Raw genomic sequence first — 14,151 nt, 5'->3', positions numbered from 1 at the left:
TTGTCAAATCTTCTCTATTATTTCCTTGTACAGTGACTTCTGCACAGATGACAGGGCATACCTAATAAAACTTTCCCATAGAAGTCAATGAGGTCCCCTCCAGAACATTGTGTGTATGGCCCATGGAGCTGCCGTAAAGCAATTTTTCAAATGCTTCCTAAATGCTTTTTATGAACAGCTCAGGCAAGATGGCTGCCCTCACGATCATGTTTAGGAAATAAGATCTGCAATCAGGAAATAAAAAGGAAATGATTAAAAAGAGATGAGAAAAAAGGATATGTGTTGCTATCTGGTTTTAACTGGCAGAAAATTTTGGTGGCACATTTCCTTTAAAAAGCACAGTATCAACTTCCAACAGCCAGTGGCAGATGTTGGAGCCCCACCAATCATATATCGATGACCTATCTTGAGGACAGGCCATCAATATCGAACTACCAGAAAGCCACTTTACCATGACTACTTGTGATATGTATTACCACATTTACAGTGGAAAACCCAAAAGGAACAAAATATTCTGTGCTGATTCCACTTTCTGCTGAGCACAGATTTCTGCTCCCAGTATGATGCCACAAGCTGTTCTGGTTCCAAATTGTCTAACTAGATTACATGACAAAGTAACTTGCTAATGTTTTCTCATATAGTAATGGCTTTTTTGGTTTCCATACTCAGCCTTCCTTCCTCTTTTTAGTATTCAATTTAATATTCTGATAAACCTGCCTGGAAGGGGCCTCTCTGCTCCAAAAAATAGCAAATACAATGAAATGATATTGTATATGATGAAAATACAATGATTTATCAAAATTTGTGTAAAGGAAAACCCATAGCAACCAATCAGATTGACAGTTTCATTTTCCAAAGAAGCTCTGAAAAATGGTGGAATCTAGTTGTTGTGGACATCTAAGCCAGTTGTCCTTTGCTCTAAGTTTGTCCCTAGTGTTTCTGGTAAGCCAATTAACGTATCACCCCTATAATGCTTTTGGTTTTTTTGACACAAAAGTATTTAACATTATATATATATATATATATATATTTATTTATTATCAATGGCTTACATTTAGACTATTTTGTTCTCCTAAACCAGGCATAGAAAATGCTAAATGAGACGGGTTTGCCGCCCCCCCCTCCACACCCACGGGGGGAAGTCGCAGCTTATGGTGCAAAGGACCTTTCCCTCTCCCTTAGTCTTAATCCCAGTCCACTTTTGAAAGTGATGTAGGTGGGGCAGGAGGCCAAAAGTTGTAAATGTTTGCACAAAAAGTCTTGTGCGCCAGCTCTTGCAATATTTTACCGCCAAAAATCTGACGTACCAGATTTCATAGATGTCCCCTAATATATTTTTCTTGCCGAGTTTTTACTTGCAATTTAAGCCATCAAATTCAAGCATTTTTTGGTGGAGGAGTGTTGCATTATGCAACTTGAATAAACATCAAAGGACAGACAAACACCAGGAAACAGACATTAAATATCACACACACACAAAAACTCAGTGTTTGTGTTTTATAGTGCACTATTGGCCAGCATGCAACATCTGGATATGGAATTTTTCCCTGCGAAAAACACACTGTAAAATGCCACACAAAACGCTGCTAAAAAAAAACAAAACAAAACACAGCATTTTTGAAAAAAAAAAGCCATACAGTGAAACCAATATCTAATATCTCTTAAATGAACAGAGGCGATGTTTGTTGTGTTTTTCTCATGACCTGTGTTGGTAAGCACTGCAAATCATTCATGGACTCTTTACTATCCCCAGGCTGTCAAGAAGACATACAAATATAATAATTCCATATGCAAGAATATCATCATATAGTTGCTACATGAAATGCTGGGCATTAACTACAGATACAGTTCTAATAAGGTATTTCTTATGTTTTCTTCTGACTTTTAGGTACTTCTTTGCCAACAACTCCTTCAACAGAGCCAACTACGTGTGAAAAATTGGCAGGTGTCTGTCAAGGTACAAATATACCACAATAGTCAGCTGTCGACTATTTGTACAGTGTTTTCTGTTACATAAAATATTGGACTGTGTGTGTTATTAACAACATTTTCCGTATAGTCACTGACTGACACATAGTATGCGTATAGTGTACGGTAGGCTAACAAATATGTTGGTTTGCCCAATTACAAAATTCCAAAGGTGAAGTGAAGTAGAAGTTAAAAAATGCTTTGATCGCTGCAAGGAATACACCATGCTATTGCAACAACGTAGGACAATGGATTTCTGACCTTTCATGCAGCTTTGCTTAAAGACCTTTTCTGTCCTCGCCCATTATTTAGTGTCACGGGGGTTATGTTTTATTATTACAGCTGCGGTAGTGCACATAGACCGCTGGTGCTGCCTTCATATGTGTTGGAGTGGAATGTTTCCCTTTTCAAAATCTCCAAATCATGTTTGTACATGAGGTACAGAGCCCTGTACATTGTTAGCAAGAACAATAATAGTCTGCTCAATCTTTGTAACTTGAGATGCCCAAACTGTTACAGAAGCACATTACCCACAAGACCTCTGTGTCCTTACCAAATATGCATGTTTTAAACATCAACAAATGAGAATGTTTTATGTAAAGGGTTGAATATTCTTTTTAACAATTGCATAATTAAAGGGGTTATGTCACTTCAGAAAACCACTTACTAATGTATTGTCCATATTGCCTCCTTTGCTGGCTGGATTCATTTTTTCTTCACATTATACACTACTCGTTTCCGTGGTTACGACCACCCTGCAATCCATCAGCGGTGGTGGTGCTTGCACACTGTAGAAAAAATCGACAGCCTACGTGAGCTCCCACAGTCCCAACCACCAGAGAGGCTGGCAATTTTTCCTATAGTGTGCAAGCACGACCACTGCTGCTGGATTGCAGGGTGGTCGTAACTAGGGATGAGCGAATCGACTTCGAATGCTTCATCCGAAGTCGATTCGCATAAAACTTTGTTTTAATACTATATAGTACCACTTGGAACTAAACCCGAGTTCAATACAAAGGTTTCTTTACAGTAGAAATTAATTTCGTTATTACCCAAAGTCCCGCGAGACTTTGTAAAGTAATAACTTTGGCTCATTGGAGCCAATATATTCTAATACTGTATGGCACGCTCACTCTGTACAGTATTAAAATTAAGTTTGATGCGAATCGACTTCGGATTAAGCATCCGAATTTGATTCGCTCATCCCTAGTAGTAACCATGGAAATGAATAGTGTATAAGGTGATGGAAAAATGAATCCAGCCAGCCAAGGAAGCAATATGGACAATTACAATACATTAGTAAGTGCCTTGTATTAACTTTCTTTACATGAACTGACGAAAACGCTTTAACTGTTACAACTGTAGAAGGATTTCCTATGTGCCAATATTGACAAGCAATCAATATATCTTTTCCGTCATCTATCTTACCCAAATTCCAAAGTGGCAACCACAGTGATTGCTACGGGACCCGTGGGGCAGGTGGACAACCTGTCTTCTCAGAGAATTCATCTTTAAAATCCAAGGAAGATTAAGGCTGCTGCCACACTTTTCTTCCTAGAGGAAAGCCTTTATACAGACTACAAGTATACCCTGTGTGTAATGTCATCATGCATTCGGGTGTTACTCGCTACCAGTTGCCCCTTTTCTTTGTAAGCTACCGGTAATGACTATAGGCAATACAAGGCCTCATATCATTACGATAAGAAATGTTCCTGGAGTTTCTGGATATTTTACCATTTACAGTAACACAATGTTTAATTTTTACTTGTAAAACATTAATATTTCGTAGTATTTTGGATAATCCTGAAGTCCTGATTTTGTTATAGGGTATCAGCCTTAGAGTTGTAGGAATTTAGTAAGCAGATACATTCCTTATCTAGATATGGGCACGTCTAATGCATTTATCCTAGTTTACTTTTTCTTATATTGACTAGCATCCACAGTAGCATCCACTATAACATCATCAACTCAGACGTCCACTGTATTAATCTCCTCATCTCCATCTCCTGCTGTAACCTCACCATCTACTGTAGCTACCTCACCTGATAAATCTACCATCTCATCAACCACTGCTATCGCTAACTCACCTGATTTTCATGCTTACAGTACCATATATGGTAAGACTTCACATCTTCCATATTATGTGAGGTTTTTTTTCCCTATAAGGTCTCTTTCACACTGGCGTGTGTGGGCCGTTGCCGTATTGCGGCCCACAAAATGCGGGCCGCAATACAAGAGCACAGTCCATGGGGCAGTCGCAGCGGATCGCTTGAATGGGTCCACGATCCGGCTGTTCTGCAAAAAGATAGGTAATGTTCTATCTTTTTGTGGAACGGAAGTACGGGACGAAAAACCACGGAAGCACTCCGTAGTGCTTCTGTAGGGTTCCGTTCCGTGCTTCCGTTCCGCACCATTCCGCATCTCTGGATTTGCGGACCCATTCAGGTGAATGGGTCCGCATCCGTGATGCGGAATGCCCACGGAACGCCACCCGTGTATTGCGGATTCGCAAATGCGGTCCGCAATACGGCAACGGGCCGCACACGCCAGTGTGAATAAAAACATTCAGGGGAATTTATTATGAGGGGAATATTTGAAACCAGTTTTGCTTGATTTTGCATTGGAGTACTTTGCATAAAATTTATCGAATGTCACATATTTGATACATTTAGTGCATCTTTAAACACTTTTGTCCAGATATGCTACTCCAGTTTTTCTACACTGCAGTCCTACTGGAGTTTGTCACTTTATTTTGTGACTTTTCAAAAAGGGGTAGTGATAAATCTAAGGTGAAACTTATTGCCATAGTTGACTACACTACTTTCCTACTTTTCAAAACTGGAGTGAGTGGTGGAAAAATGCAAAACGTTGCAAAAGTTTTTGTGTAACTTACCCCAAAAAGTCACAAAAAATTGCAACCTTTTTGAAACTCTGGAGTGCAGGGCATGATAAATTCCCCCGGTTGTATACATCCTAAATGCATGCCTCAAAACATATAGATTTGTAAAAAGAAACAAAAAACTAAAAAATTAATTGCTAGTACTGTAATTATTGGCATAATTTTAAGAAAATGAGAACATCCACGACATCAAGGTGCCTCTTTATGGCAGTGCCTTGTGGTGCTTCAAGAAGAGAATTTGTCTGTAATACCATATCTGATCAAACGTGGTTCATGTGGAATCTGGTAGATAAATCCTCTGCATGTCTATGTATAAAATCAGAGCTATGTAGAGGTACTTTCTGGTCCTTAAGAATACTACAGGTGCCATTTTTAGACACTGTGCAACTTGCAGTGTCTAAACGGTGCTTGCATTAACTGTTATATGACCGAATGCATTGGTCTTAAAGGGGAGACTCTCTCTTTCTCTTTCATAGTTTTACCCAAACAAATCTACTAAATCGGTCAAATTTTTATCCTAATGAATCAATTCACTTATCTCTACTACATAGTAAGGAATATCAATAGTAAAATTACAGTTCTGCATAAGGGTCCATGTGTGAACATTTAGCTATGAAACCATCGTTTATAGGCTGTATACACTTTTGGGGGTTATTTTTTGTTATTATCGCATTGTACTCATTTTGAGATAAAAATATATTTTTTAATTGGTCTTTATTAAAAATATGGAGTTCTTAATTATGTACATAGCTGAGATACTTTAGTAGCACCCTTTGTATTTTCTGTCAGACCAGGAGGTGACGGGTAGTGATGGACAAACATCGGCCGGGACATTTCACGAACGCGCGTTTGCGATCAAATGATCACAAACCGCGCGTTCGCGGTGGGCCCCATTCACTTTAATGGCAGGCGAGCCTGAAAAACCTTCAGGTCATATTTGCAGCCTCCAAATACTTACCAGAAGTGCACAAATAGTCCCACAACATGGACAGTGACGTACAAGAGGGGAATGACAATGGCAAAAATTCCCACAAAAAATATGTATTTTAATCAGGGGTATTTTTATGCGTCTTAAAGGGAAACTCTCAAAAATTTGCCCTGCTGGAGCCTAGAAAATTTTTATTTTAGGCCACTGGAGTACTGGCCCCAAAAATTAGGCATTCACTGGACAGAAAAGAACAAGTGATTATGTGGCTGGAGGTATATTAGACGGTCATTGCATAACAATTTTACTGTAGGCCAGTGGAGTACAGGCCCCAAAAATTATGCATTCACCTGACAGAAGAGAACAAGAGATTATGTGGCTGGAGGTATATTAGGTTGTCATTGGATAACAATTTTACTGCAGGCCAGTGGAGTACATGCCCCAAAACATTAGGCATTCACTGGAGAGAAAAGAACAAGTGGTTACGTGGCTGGAGTTATATTAGACGGTCAGTGGATAACAATTTTACTGCAGGCCAGTGAAGTACAGGCCCCAAACATTAGGCATTCACCTAAGGTATTTTGTGGAAGCAGGTATATCAAACCCCTTAATCAGTAATTTGTGGAAGCAGGTAAATCGCACCCCTCAATCTGTATTTTGTGGAAGCAGGTATATCAAACCCCTTAATCGGTATTTTGTAGAAGCGGGTATATCGCACCCCTCAATCTGTATTTTGTGGAAGCAGGTATATCAAACCCCTTTGTAACGGCACCCCGGACATAAAAGGGGGTAAAAGCCGTTTAAGAGATATTCCCTTTCCAGATGCGCAGGCAGCTACTAAAGACGCCAATCTCCCAAACTGGAAACCATGTGAATGCTGCATACAGCCGAATAGGAAAAAACCATAGGAAAGGTTTACACTCCTAGCAGTCGAACTGGAACAGCATACAATTCCCCCAAGAACGAGACCAAGCTCTGTGTTGAGGGTAAAGCAGTGGACAGCCAGAGCTGTGTGTTTATTTTTCTTATATACACATTCTTACACATTAGTACCACCCACAGCGTTTTGTAAAACAACCAGTAACCCCGTACAATACACTTAGACACTCCCACACAAAATCCTCCCCTCTGCCTGTGATACAATTACCTTACACATTGGGTTAATGTAATTATCACAGGCAGGAGAATACACAGTTTTGCACAATGTCTTCTGTCCTGGAGACAATTGGGAAGTAATCCAATTTATCTCCAAGGGCAGAGGCAAAACTTCATTAGCCACATGGTAACAAAAGACAATAAAAGACATAAGAATATTTAACTGTGCAGCTATTGCATAAAACATAGAGTCTGAGTGCATTCAATTATTTGGTGAATGGCACTCAGACTACACAAATACAGTTCAATTGCCATGGAGCCAAATTCTTTCACATAGTCTTTGCAGGGGAAAATCACGCATTTCAACATGGGGCCATAGTCTAAAGGAAGCAGGCGGGCAACCAGGCTTCTCCAATGCAATGTGGTGAGATTGGTCTCGTCACACCCTTAATCAGTATTTTGTGGAAACAGGTACAGTATATCGCACCCCTCAATCAGTATTTTGTGAAAGTAGGTATATATAACCCCTTAATCAGTATTTTTGTGGCAGCAGGTATATCGCATCCCTAAATCAGTATTTTGTAGAAGCAGGTATATCCCACCCCTCAATCAGTATTTTGTGGAAATAGGTAAAAAGAACACCTGAATCAATATTTGGTGGAAGCAGGTATATCACACCCATCACACCCCTCAATCAGTATTTTGTGAAAGCAGGTACATAGAGCCCCTTAACCGTTTTTTTGTAGAAACAGGTATATAGAACCCCTGAATCAATATTTGGTGGTAGCAGGTATATCGCCCCCCTCAATTGTTTTTTTTTGGGGCAACATGTATATCAAACCCGTTGCAAATAGTTGTTCCAATAATGCTTGTCCCTCTATATACCTGCGGTGTCGCAGCAGAACCGCAAACAACTGCTGCAGAATTCAAATGCACTATAATTTACTTTCTATGTTAGAAAGTATATCATAGGCATATCACACCCCTTAGTATATCACACTCATCGATAGCACACCTATACCAGTCCTTAAAAGGACTTTTGTGGCTCTATTAGCTAGCACTAGGTGTCCCTAACAGTCTGTCCCTGCTCCACAAAGCAGCCTCTCCCTACACTGGCAAAACACAGAATGTAAAATGGCTGCCAGATTGGGTTCTGTTATAGGGTGGTGGTGGTTCCATGTTCTGAAACGTCTCAATTGGCAGTCCTGTCCCACCTGATGGATGTGTCATGGGTCAAAGTTTGGTGCAATGCAAAAGAATATGGCGCATGTTCAGTGAATTGCGAATGAGCAAAGTTTGCAGCGAAACGACCGCAAGGCGAACCGCAAGGGCATCTCTAGTGACAAGCTCCTTATCTCTGCTCTATGACTTTATAAACACTTATTATAGCTCAGTTCTTATGTTACTGATAATAATATGGCTTAAATAAGTGTTTTTGATCTCTTAGTAGTTTAAAGATAAGGTTTTTAAATGACTGGCACAAAGTACCAGTCACCCAGCTAGTAAAACAGTTAACTGTTTGTGACAGAACAGCTCAATATTTTTAATAAAGACCAATTGAAAAAATGAATTTTTAGCCAAAAATGAGTAACATGCAATTATAAAAAAAGAATTACCTCCAAAGGTGTACATAGCCTTTAAGCATCTTTACAGCGCTTTTTATAGATAACTATATAAATAACTTACATGTAGAAATAGCCATCTGTATATTTTGTATCTCTTTCAACTTTTCGTTGTTATGCATGAGGAATGCATCCATTTTCCTTATTTGCTTTGTTCACTGTTTAAAAATTTGGTATGCTGTAAGTTTCAAGTGATATCAAGTTGTATTTACCAAAGAATATGTTTTACTACTTAAAGCTGGTCAGGTTAGTTAAAATTTCAATGGCTTTTTAAAGGGTACATTAAAAATACACAAATTCTGTTTCTTACATAGGGAAATGTTAAAGATTCAGAATGTACAGCTATGTATATGTTTCTTTTTGTACTGCACAGGATCTGTAAGATTTTTTGGACCACAGTTTATTTCCAGAATATAAATTCTCTGCAAAACACTTAAAGGAGTTCTCCCAAGGTTTAAATATTTCCCCTATCCGCAGGATAAGGGATCATTCCACATAGAAAACTTGCAATGAGTAAAACTTCCAAGACTTTACTTTGGTTATATTAGAAAGAGCCAGAGTGTCAAGACTCCCCTAATGGTTATGCATTTGAATCGCACTCACCATCTTCTACATTATAAAGCATGACTGAGATCATCACATAAGCATTAATGCAGTCAATATGCTGTGGCTCACCCAAGTTTGTACGTTGCCCGTGCACCAGGATTTGCCCCTTGCTGGCAAGCTGTCTGATTGGTGGGAGACCATTTGCTGCACACTGCTGCTTCAGTCATTTCTATGGAACCTTTGGAGGTAGAAAAGAAGGATTCCCGGTGGTCTGACTCCTACCAATCAGACACATCCCCTCTCCTGTGCATAGAGGATAATTTGAAATCTTGGGAAAACCATTTCATTTATCTAAATGGAAATCTGAGCAAAGGACCATTCAAGCCAGTGGCCGAGTGCTTGGATTGTTTTGTCAGACATTTAATAACTTTAATATACCTGAATAGTCCAGAAGAGTTGAAAGCAATGTATGGAGCCCTTTGATTTGAGATTATGGTTAGGCCACTGACCTATAAGATATTTTCACTTATTATTTTTGACATAAAAATTGATGAATATACTGAATAGATTTAAATGGGTTGTCCAGACTTTTTCTATTGATGACCTATCCTAAGGATAGGTCACCAATAACAGATCGGCGGGGGTCTGTTTGAGGAAACAGCGCGCACAGTGCTGACGTGCCATTTCCCTTCTCTCTTCCTGCATGCTGTGGTACAGCTGATCAGCGGGGGTGTTGGGTGTCATACCCCCGCTGATCTGATATTGATTACTTATCTTGAGGATAGATCATCAATATTTAAAGCCCGGGCAACCTCTTTAGGAAGTCAGGAAGACGAGGTAGGTCATTCACTACAGACCTCTAAGTCCTCATAAATCCAACATGTTTTAAACTTAAGTAAAAAATATCAGTTGGTATGTAGACCTATAGACAATTAACAATATACTAGTAAAGTCCATTCATATTTGGCCCCCACTGTCATCTAAAACCAAATGGCCAAGCGTTCATGCATGTCTCAGCAGTGGAACTCTACTTGGACCATGGATATGTGTGTGTCTCTTATCAAAATAACCCTTTAGCTACCATTTTTTGTTATTATAGTCGCTCTCTGCCTTACCAAGATTATGACCCCTTGATTTATTATATACACTAAAACCTTCAGCAATTGAATATATGTTTTTTGGGTTTCATTCCAGTTTAAAAAGAACTTAGCAACTATGTATCTGCATAGTTTAAGTACTGTCAACAATTGCTACAATAGTTGATATACTGTAGTATAGTATGATTATTTTATTTACAGTTTGATTATCCTATCAAACTATAGTTATGTCTTGCCATCTATGCTTTCATCTGTTTTGTTTGTATTTTTGCCAGCTACTGTAACTCCCTCTTTGCCACCCGCTTTGATCACTACTAATATAACCACATATAACCCACTACCTGGTAAGAATTTATGTCATGGTTTGTCAAGTATTTGTATAGAAATTGGAGAAGATTAACCTGGGCATTTACCTTTTCAATTGCAGGGAACCTATCACACTGAACTTGTAGTCCTATCAGAGTAGATCAGGAAGAGCTGAACAGACTGGTGCGGGTTATGTAGTTTTGTGGGGAAAGAGCAGAGATCTCAATGAATTGAATAAAACTTACACTGAATCTTTGCCCACAAAACTGAACATCAATCGGCTCAGCCCTTCTATTGTATAACATGCTGCCTGTACTATGCTCAATATGAGAGAGGTTCCCTTTAAGGCATGCAGGGACTACTATATACTGCCATCTTTATATAATTGTATACTCTAATTCATATTTGCCTAAAAGTACCTGAATGAGACACTAACAGCTTTTTAATTTTTTTTTTTTGTTTTGGGAAATTCCATAAAATGTTGAATATTTTTTAAAATACATTTGTTAACATTTTGTATTGAAAATGATTGTTTTCAGTTTTATAGTAGTTATGTCTATATTTATATATTTTGAGTACATAATTAAATGTTAATGACCTAATAAACAGAGGTGCCCTTGAATTCATTCAGTCACATCCACAGACCAGTTCATCCATGTGTACTTATATTTAACAAACGTAATATTCAGTAACAGAAATTAACCTATTTGTTCTGCTTCAGGTAGTAAAAAAAGATTTTTTTTCTGTACCGTAGTCTTTTTATCTGAAAATTGAAAACAACAAAGCGTTGATGAAAATATATTACAGATATCAGGCTACTTTCACACTAGCTGGATCCGGCAGGGTTCAGCAAAAGCACTTCCGTTACTGATACAACCGTCTGCATCCGTTATGAACGGATCCGGTTGTATTATCTTTAACATAGCCAAGACGGATCCGTCATAAACTCCATTGAAAGTCAATGGGGGACGAATCCGTTTTCTATTGTGTCAGATCCGGCCCAATTGACTTACATTTTGGGTCATGACAGATTCGTCTTGGTCCGCATCTCAGGACTGAAAGAAAACCGCAGCATGCTGCGGTTTGCTCTCCGGTATGAGAACGGAATGGAATGCATTTTGAAGCATCCCGTTCTGTTCAGTTACGTTTTGTCCCTATTGACAATGAATGGGGACAAAACAAAAGCGTTTTTTTCTGGTATGGAGACCGAACCTATGATGGATCTCAATACCTTAAAGTATTAACGCAAGTGTGAAAGTAACCTTATAGATTTTATCTTTACTAACAGTAACATGCTGCTTCAATTAAAAGTAGATCTTTGAGAACAGTTTGTTTTTGAAGTATTATTAGGAGATGTAAGTAGTAACAAAGAAAGAAGTTATGATCTGACACCTGTAGTGTCTCTATTATTTTAACATGTACATTTATTTCTCTGCTACTTATTCTGCTATTTATTCTTTAGGAAAAAGAATGCATGTTCAATAACACTGATAAATAATTATCATGCTGCATGCTCACTCCTACTTTATTCAACTCTCTTTAATAAGGTTGCCTTGGCCTTTGGCTTCGGCCCCCACCTCAATGGAAAGATCTGTTTTATATATATATATATATATATATACAGTTTGCTCTGGTAGTTAGGACTAGCGGATGCAGTATAGAGGCAAAGTACACTGTTCTTGAATCAAACAGCAGTGTTTATTCACACATTGGTGTATAACAAAATGCAGATAAGGTCTATCACAAAATGCAGGTGGCTTGGTGTTTGTTCACACACAAGTCCATAAACAATAAAAGTCACCTTTTCTCCTGGGTGTTAAGTCACACCCTGTTAGCAGTTTAGTCTCATCAAGTCCATAGGCGGCCTGTTTGCCTTTAACATAGCCAAGTCCTCCAGCCCAGCTTAAACCTCAAATCTCAGCACAGCCCTCAGTTCACAACACACAGACTCCTGAGCTCCACTGTCAGAGGGAGGTAAATCCACACACCTGGCAGTGCTGGATGGTTTTTATGCCTGGCAAAACCCAGCCTGGAACATGGGGAGTAGTCACCACCCAGAACTTTGACTACTCCCAGTAAGAGCCGTCCCGGATCAGCTATGACAGCCATGATAAATCTCAAGGTGTCAATTAGCAATAGCTGCTGCTGACACATAAAATACCGGCTCTTACTTCGCCGAGGAACCTTGGTGACACATACCTTCTTACAATTTATATATTGTATACAGTTTGCCCACAGGTTAAGTAAGGTATGTTCACATATGTCAGAATTTACAAAATCCTTTCCATACTGTACATCTGAATACAAGCCTCATTCAGATGTATGGAACAGTGGCAAACATTTCTGCAACAAATTTGGCATGTGGGAACATACGCTAAATATAGTTCCTTTGCTCCCCACAATGGTTTACACATCCTTGTGCATACAATTATGCATAATATGCAGATTATTGAATTGCACCTAATGCTTTATTACACAGTAACTTACCTGCCTAGATTGCTGTTTTATATTGTCACATGTAATGCTTTACTTAATTAGTAGATCCATATAGTCACCACTCAAGCTCACATTTTATTGTGTTTTTCCCAGCTACGGTAACAGCTTCACCATCCACTATGATAACTACTAACATGACTACTAACAGCACAGATAACCCAGAGTCTGGTAAGAGACCCAAATTATAATATATATACCATTATATTTACCAGCATAATTGTCTTTATAATCTAGTACATTATTTTGATTTAGAGTATACATTTGTACTATACATTTCATATTGGGACAGAGCTGATGCTATAGAACTAAATTCTAAGAAACTTAAGTGTCAAACTTATCTTTGCAGAGAGACTGGACTTTTACCCATAAGCATTGTATATAACTTTTTACACACTGCATATGCATTTGGATGCAAATTATGTTGACAAAGTCATCTTATTCTTGTTGGATTTGCTTTTGTATTTAGTGTTACCGAATTACAGTATATGTTTGTCTTGACAGAATAATATTCTTTGTATATTGAACATTTAAGGATTATGGGGGTCATTTACTAATCTGAAATACGCCTAAATGAGGCGTATTTCAGGTGAAGATGGTGGCACCACAGTTAGTTGCATGCTATCTGCAACTTCGCCCCACTCACGCTAGGTCTAAAACTGTGGACGTGGGCGGAGAAGAGAACGGGGCACTTTACCATTTTCTATGCCTGTTTCAGGTGTAGAAAAAGGTCTTAATGTAAGACAGCTCGGAAGCTGTTCTAGATTTAGAACTGGCACTTGATGCGCCGAAGAAGAGATCGGTGGCTCTTCATAACTTCAGCGGATCAACCACCAGCTATTGGCCTTTATTAAGTAATAGTAAATGTACCCCTATCACTATATAATGTAGACATTGTTAGCTTTTTCTTTCGAAAGTGTCATGTACTGTAGATACTGTGTTTGTTTTCATCAACTAGACCTTTGTGTCAAATGCAAATCTAATATGAATTTCTAAAGAAATTGATATGGTAATAAATTACAATACAAGTATTTTACAGACCAAATAAACTTACTAAAGCACATTTATATTTAATATAGTTGTCAGAAGAGGCCCCCCCTGAAAATAAATTTGTCACAGGGTGTCCTACTGCTGGAAATCCCAGAGATCAGTTATAAGCTGTAGGGTAATCTAAGGAAATGAAGCCTTTCACAGTTTATA

At 38.6% G+C, this 14,151-nt stretch overlaps 1 protein-coding gene across 6 annotated transcripts in view; it reads left to right on the top strand.

The window, feature by feature from the left end:
• Window positions 1–14,151, top strand: part of ADGRG6 (adhesion G protein-coupled receptor G6) — a 168,015-nt gene that overhangs the window by 88,714 nt on the left and 65,150 nt on the right. For 3 of the 6 annotated variants that reach the window (XM_044288557.1, XM_044288556.1, XM_044288558.1), the window contains exons 5-8: window positions 1,889–1,957; window positions 3,903–4,085; window positions 10,428–10,496; window positions 13,048–13,122. In XM_044288557.1, coding sequence (XP_044144492.1) covers window positions 1,889–1,957; window positions 3,903–4,085; window positions 10,428–10,496; window positions 13,048–13,122 — 396 coding nt within the window. The remainder of the gene's footprint in view (window positions 1–1,888; window positions 1,958–3,902; window positions 4,086–10,427; window positions 10,497–13,047; window positions 13,123–14,151) is intronic. The other 3 variants (XM_044288559.1, XM_044288560.1, XM_044288561.1) reach the window with 3 other exon arrangements.

The sequence above is a fragment of the Bufo gargarizans genome, chromosome 4 (assembly GCF_014858855.1).
Source record: "Bufo gargarizans isolate SCDJY-AF-19 chromosome 4, ASM1485885v1, whole genome shotgun sequence".
Classification (NCBI taxonomy): domain Eukaryota; kingdom Metazoa; phylum Chordata; class Amphibia; order Anura; family Bufonidae; genus Bufo; species Bufo gargarizans.
The sequence above is the reverse complement of the archived record's forward strand: the minus strand, read 5'-3'. Positions and strand labels throughout refer to the sequence as shown.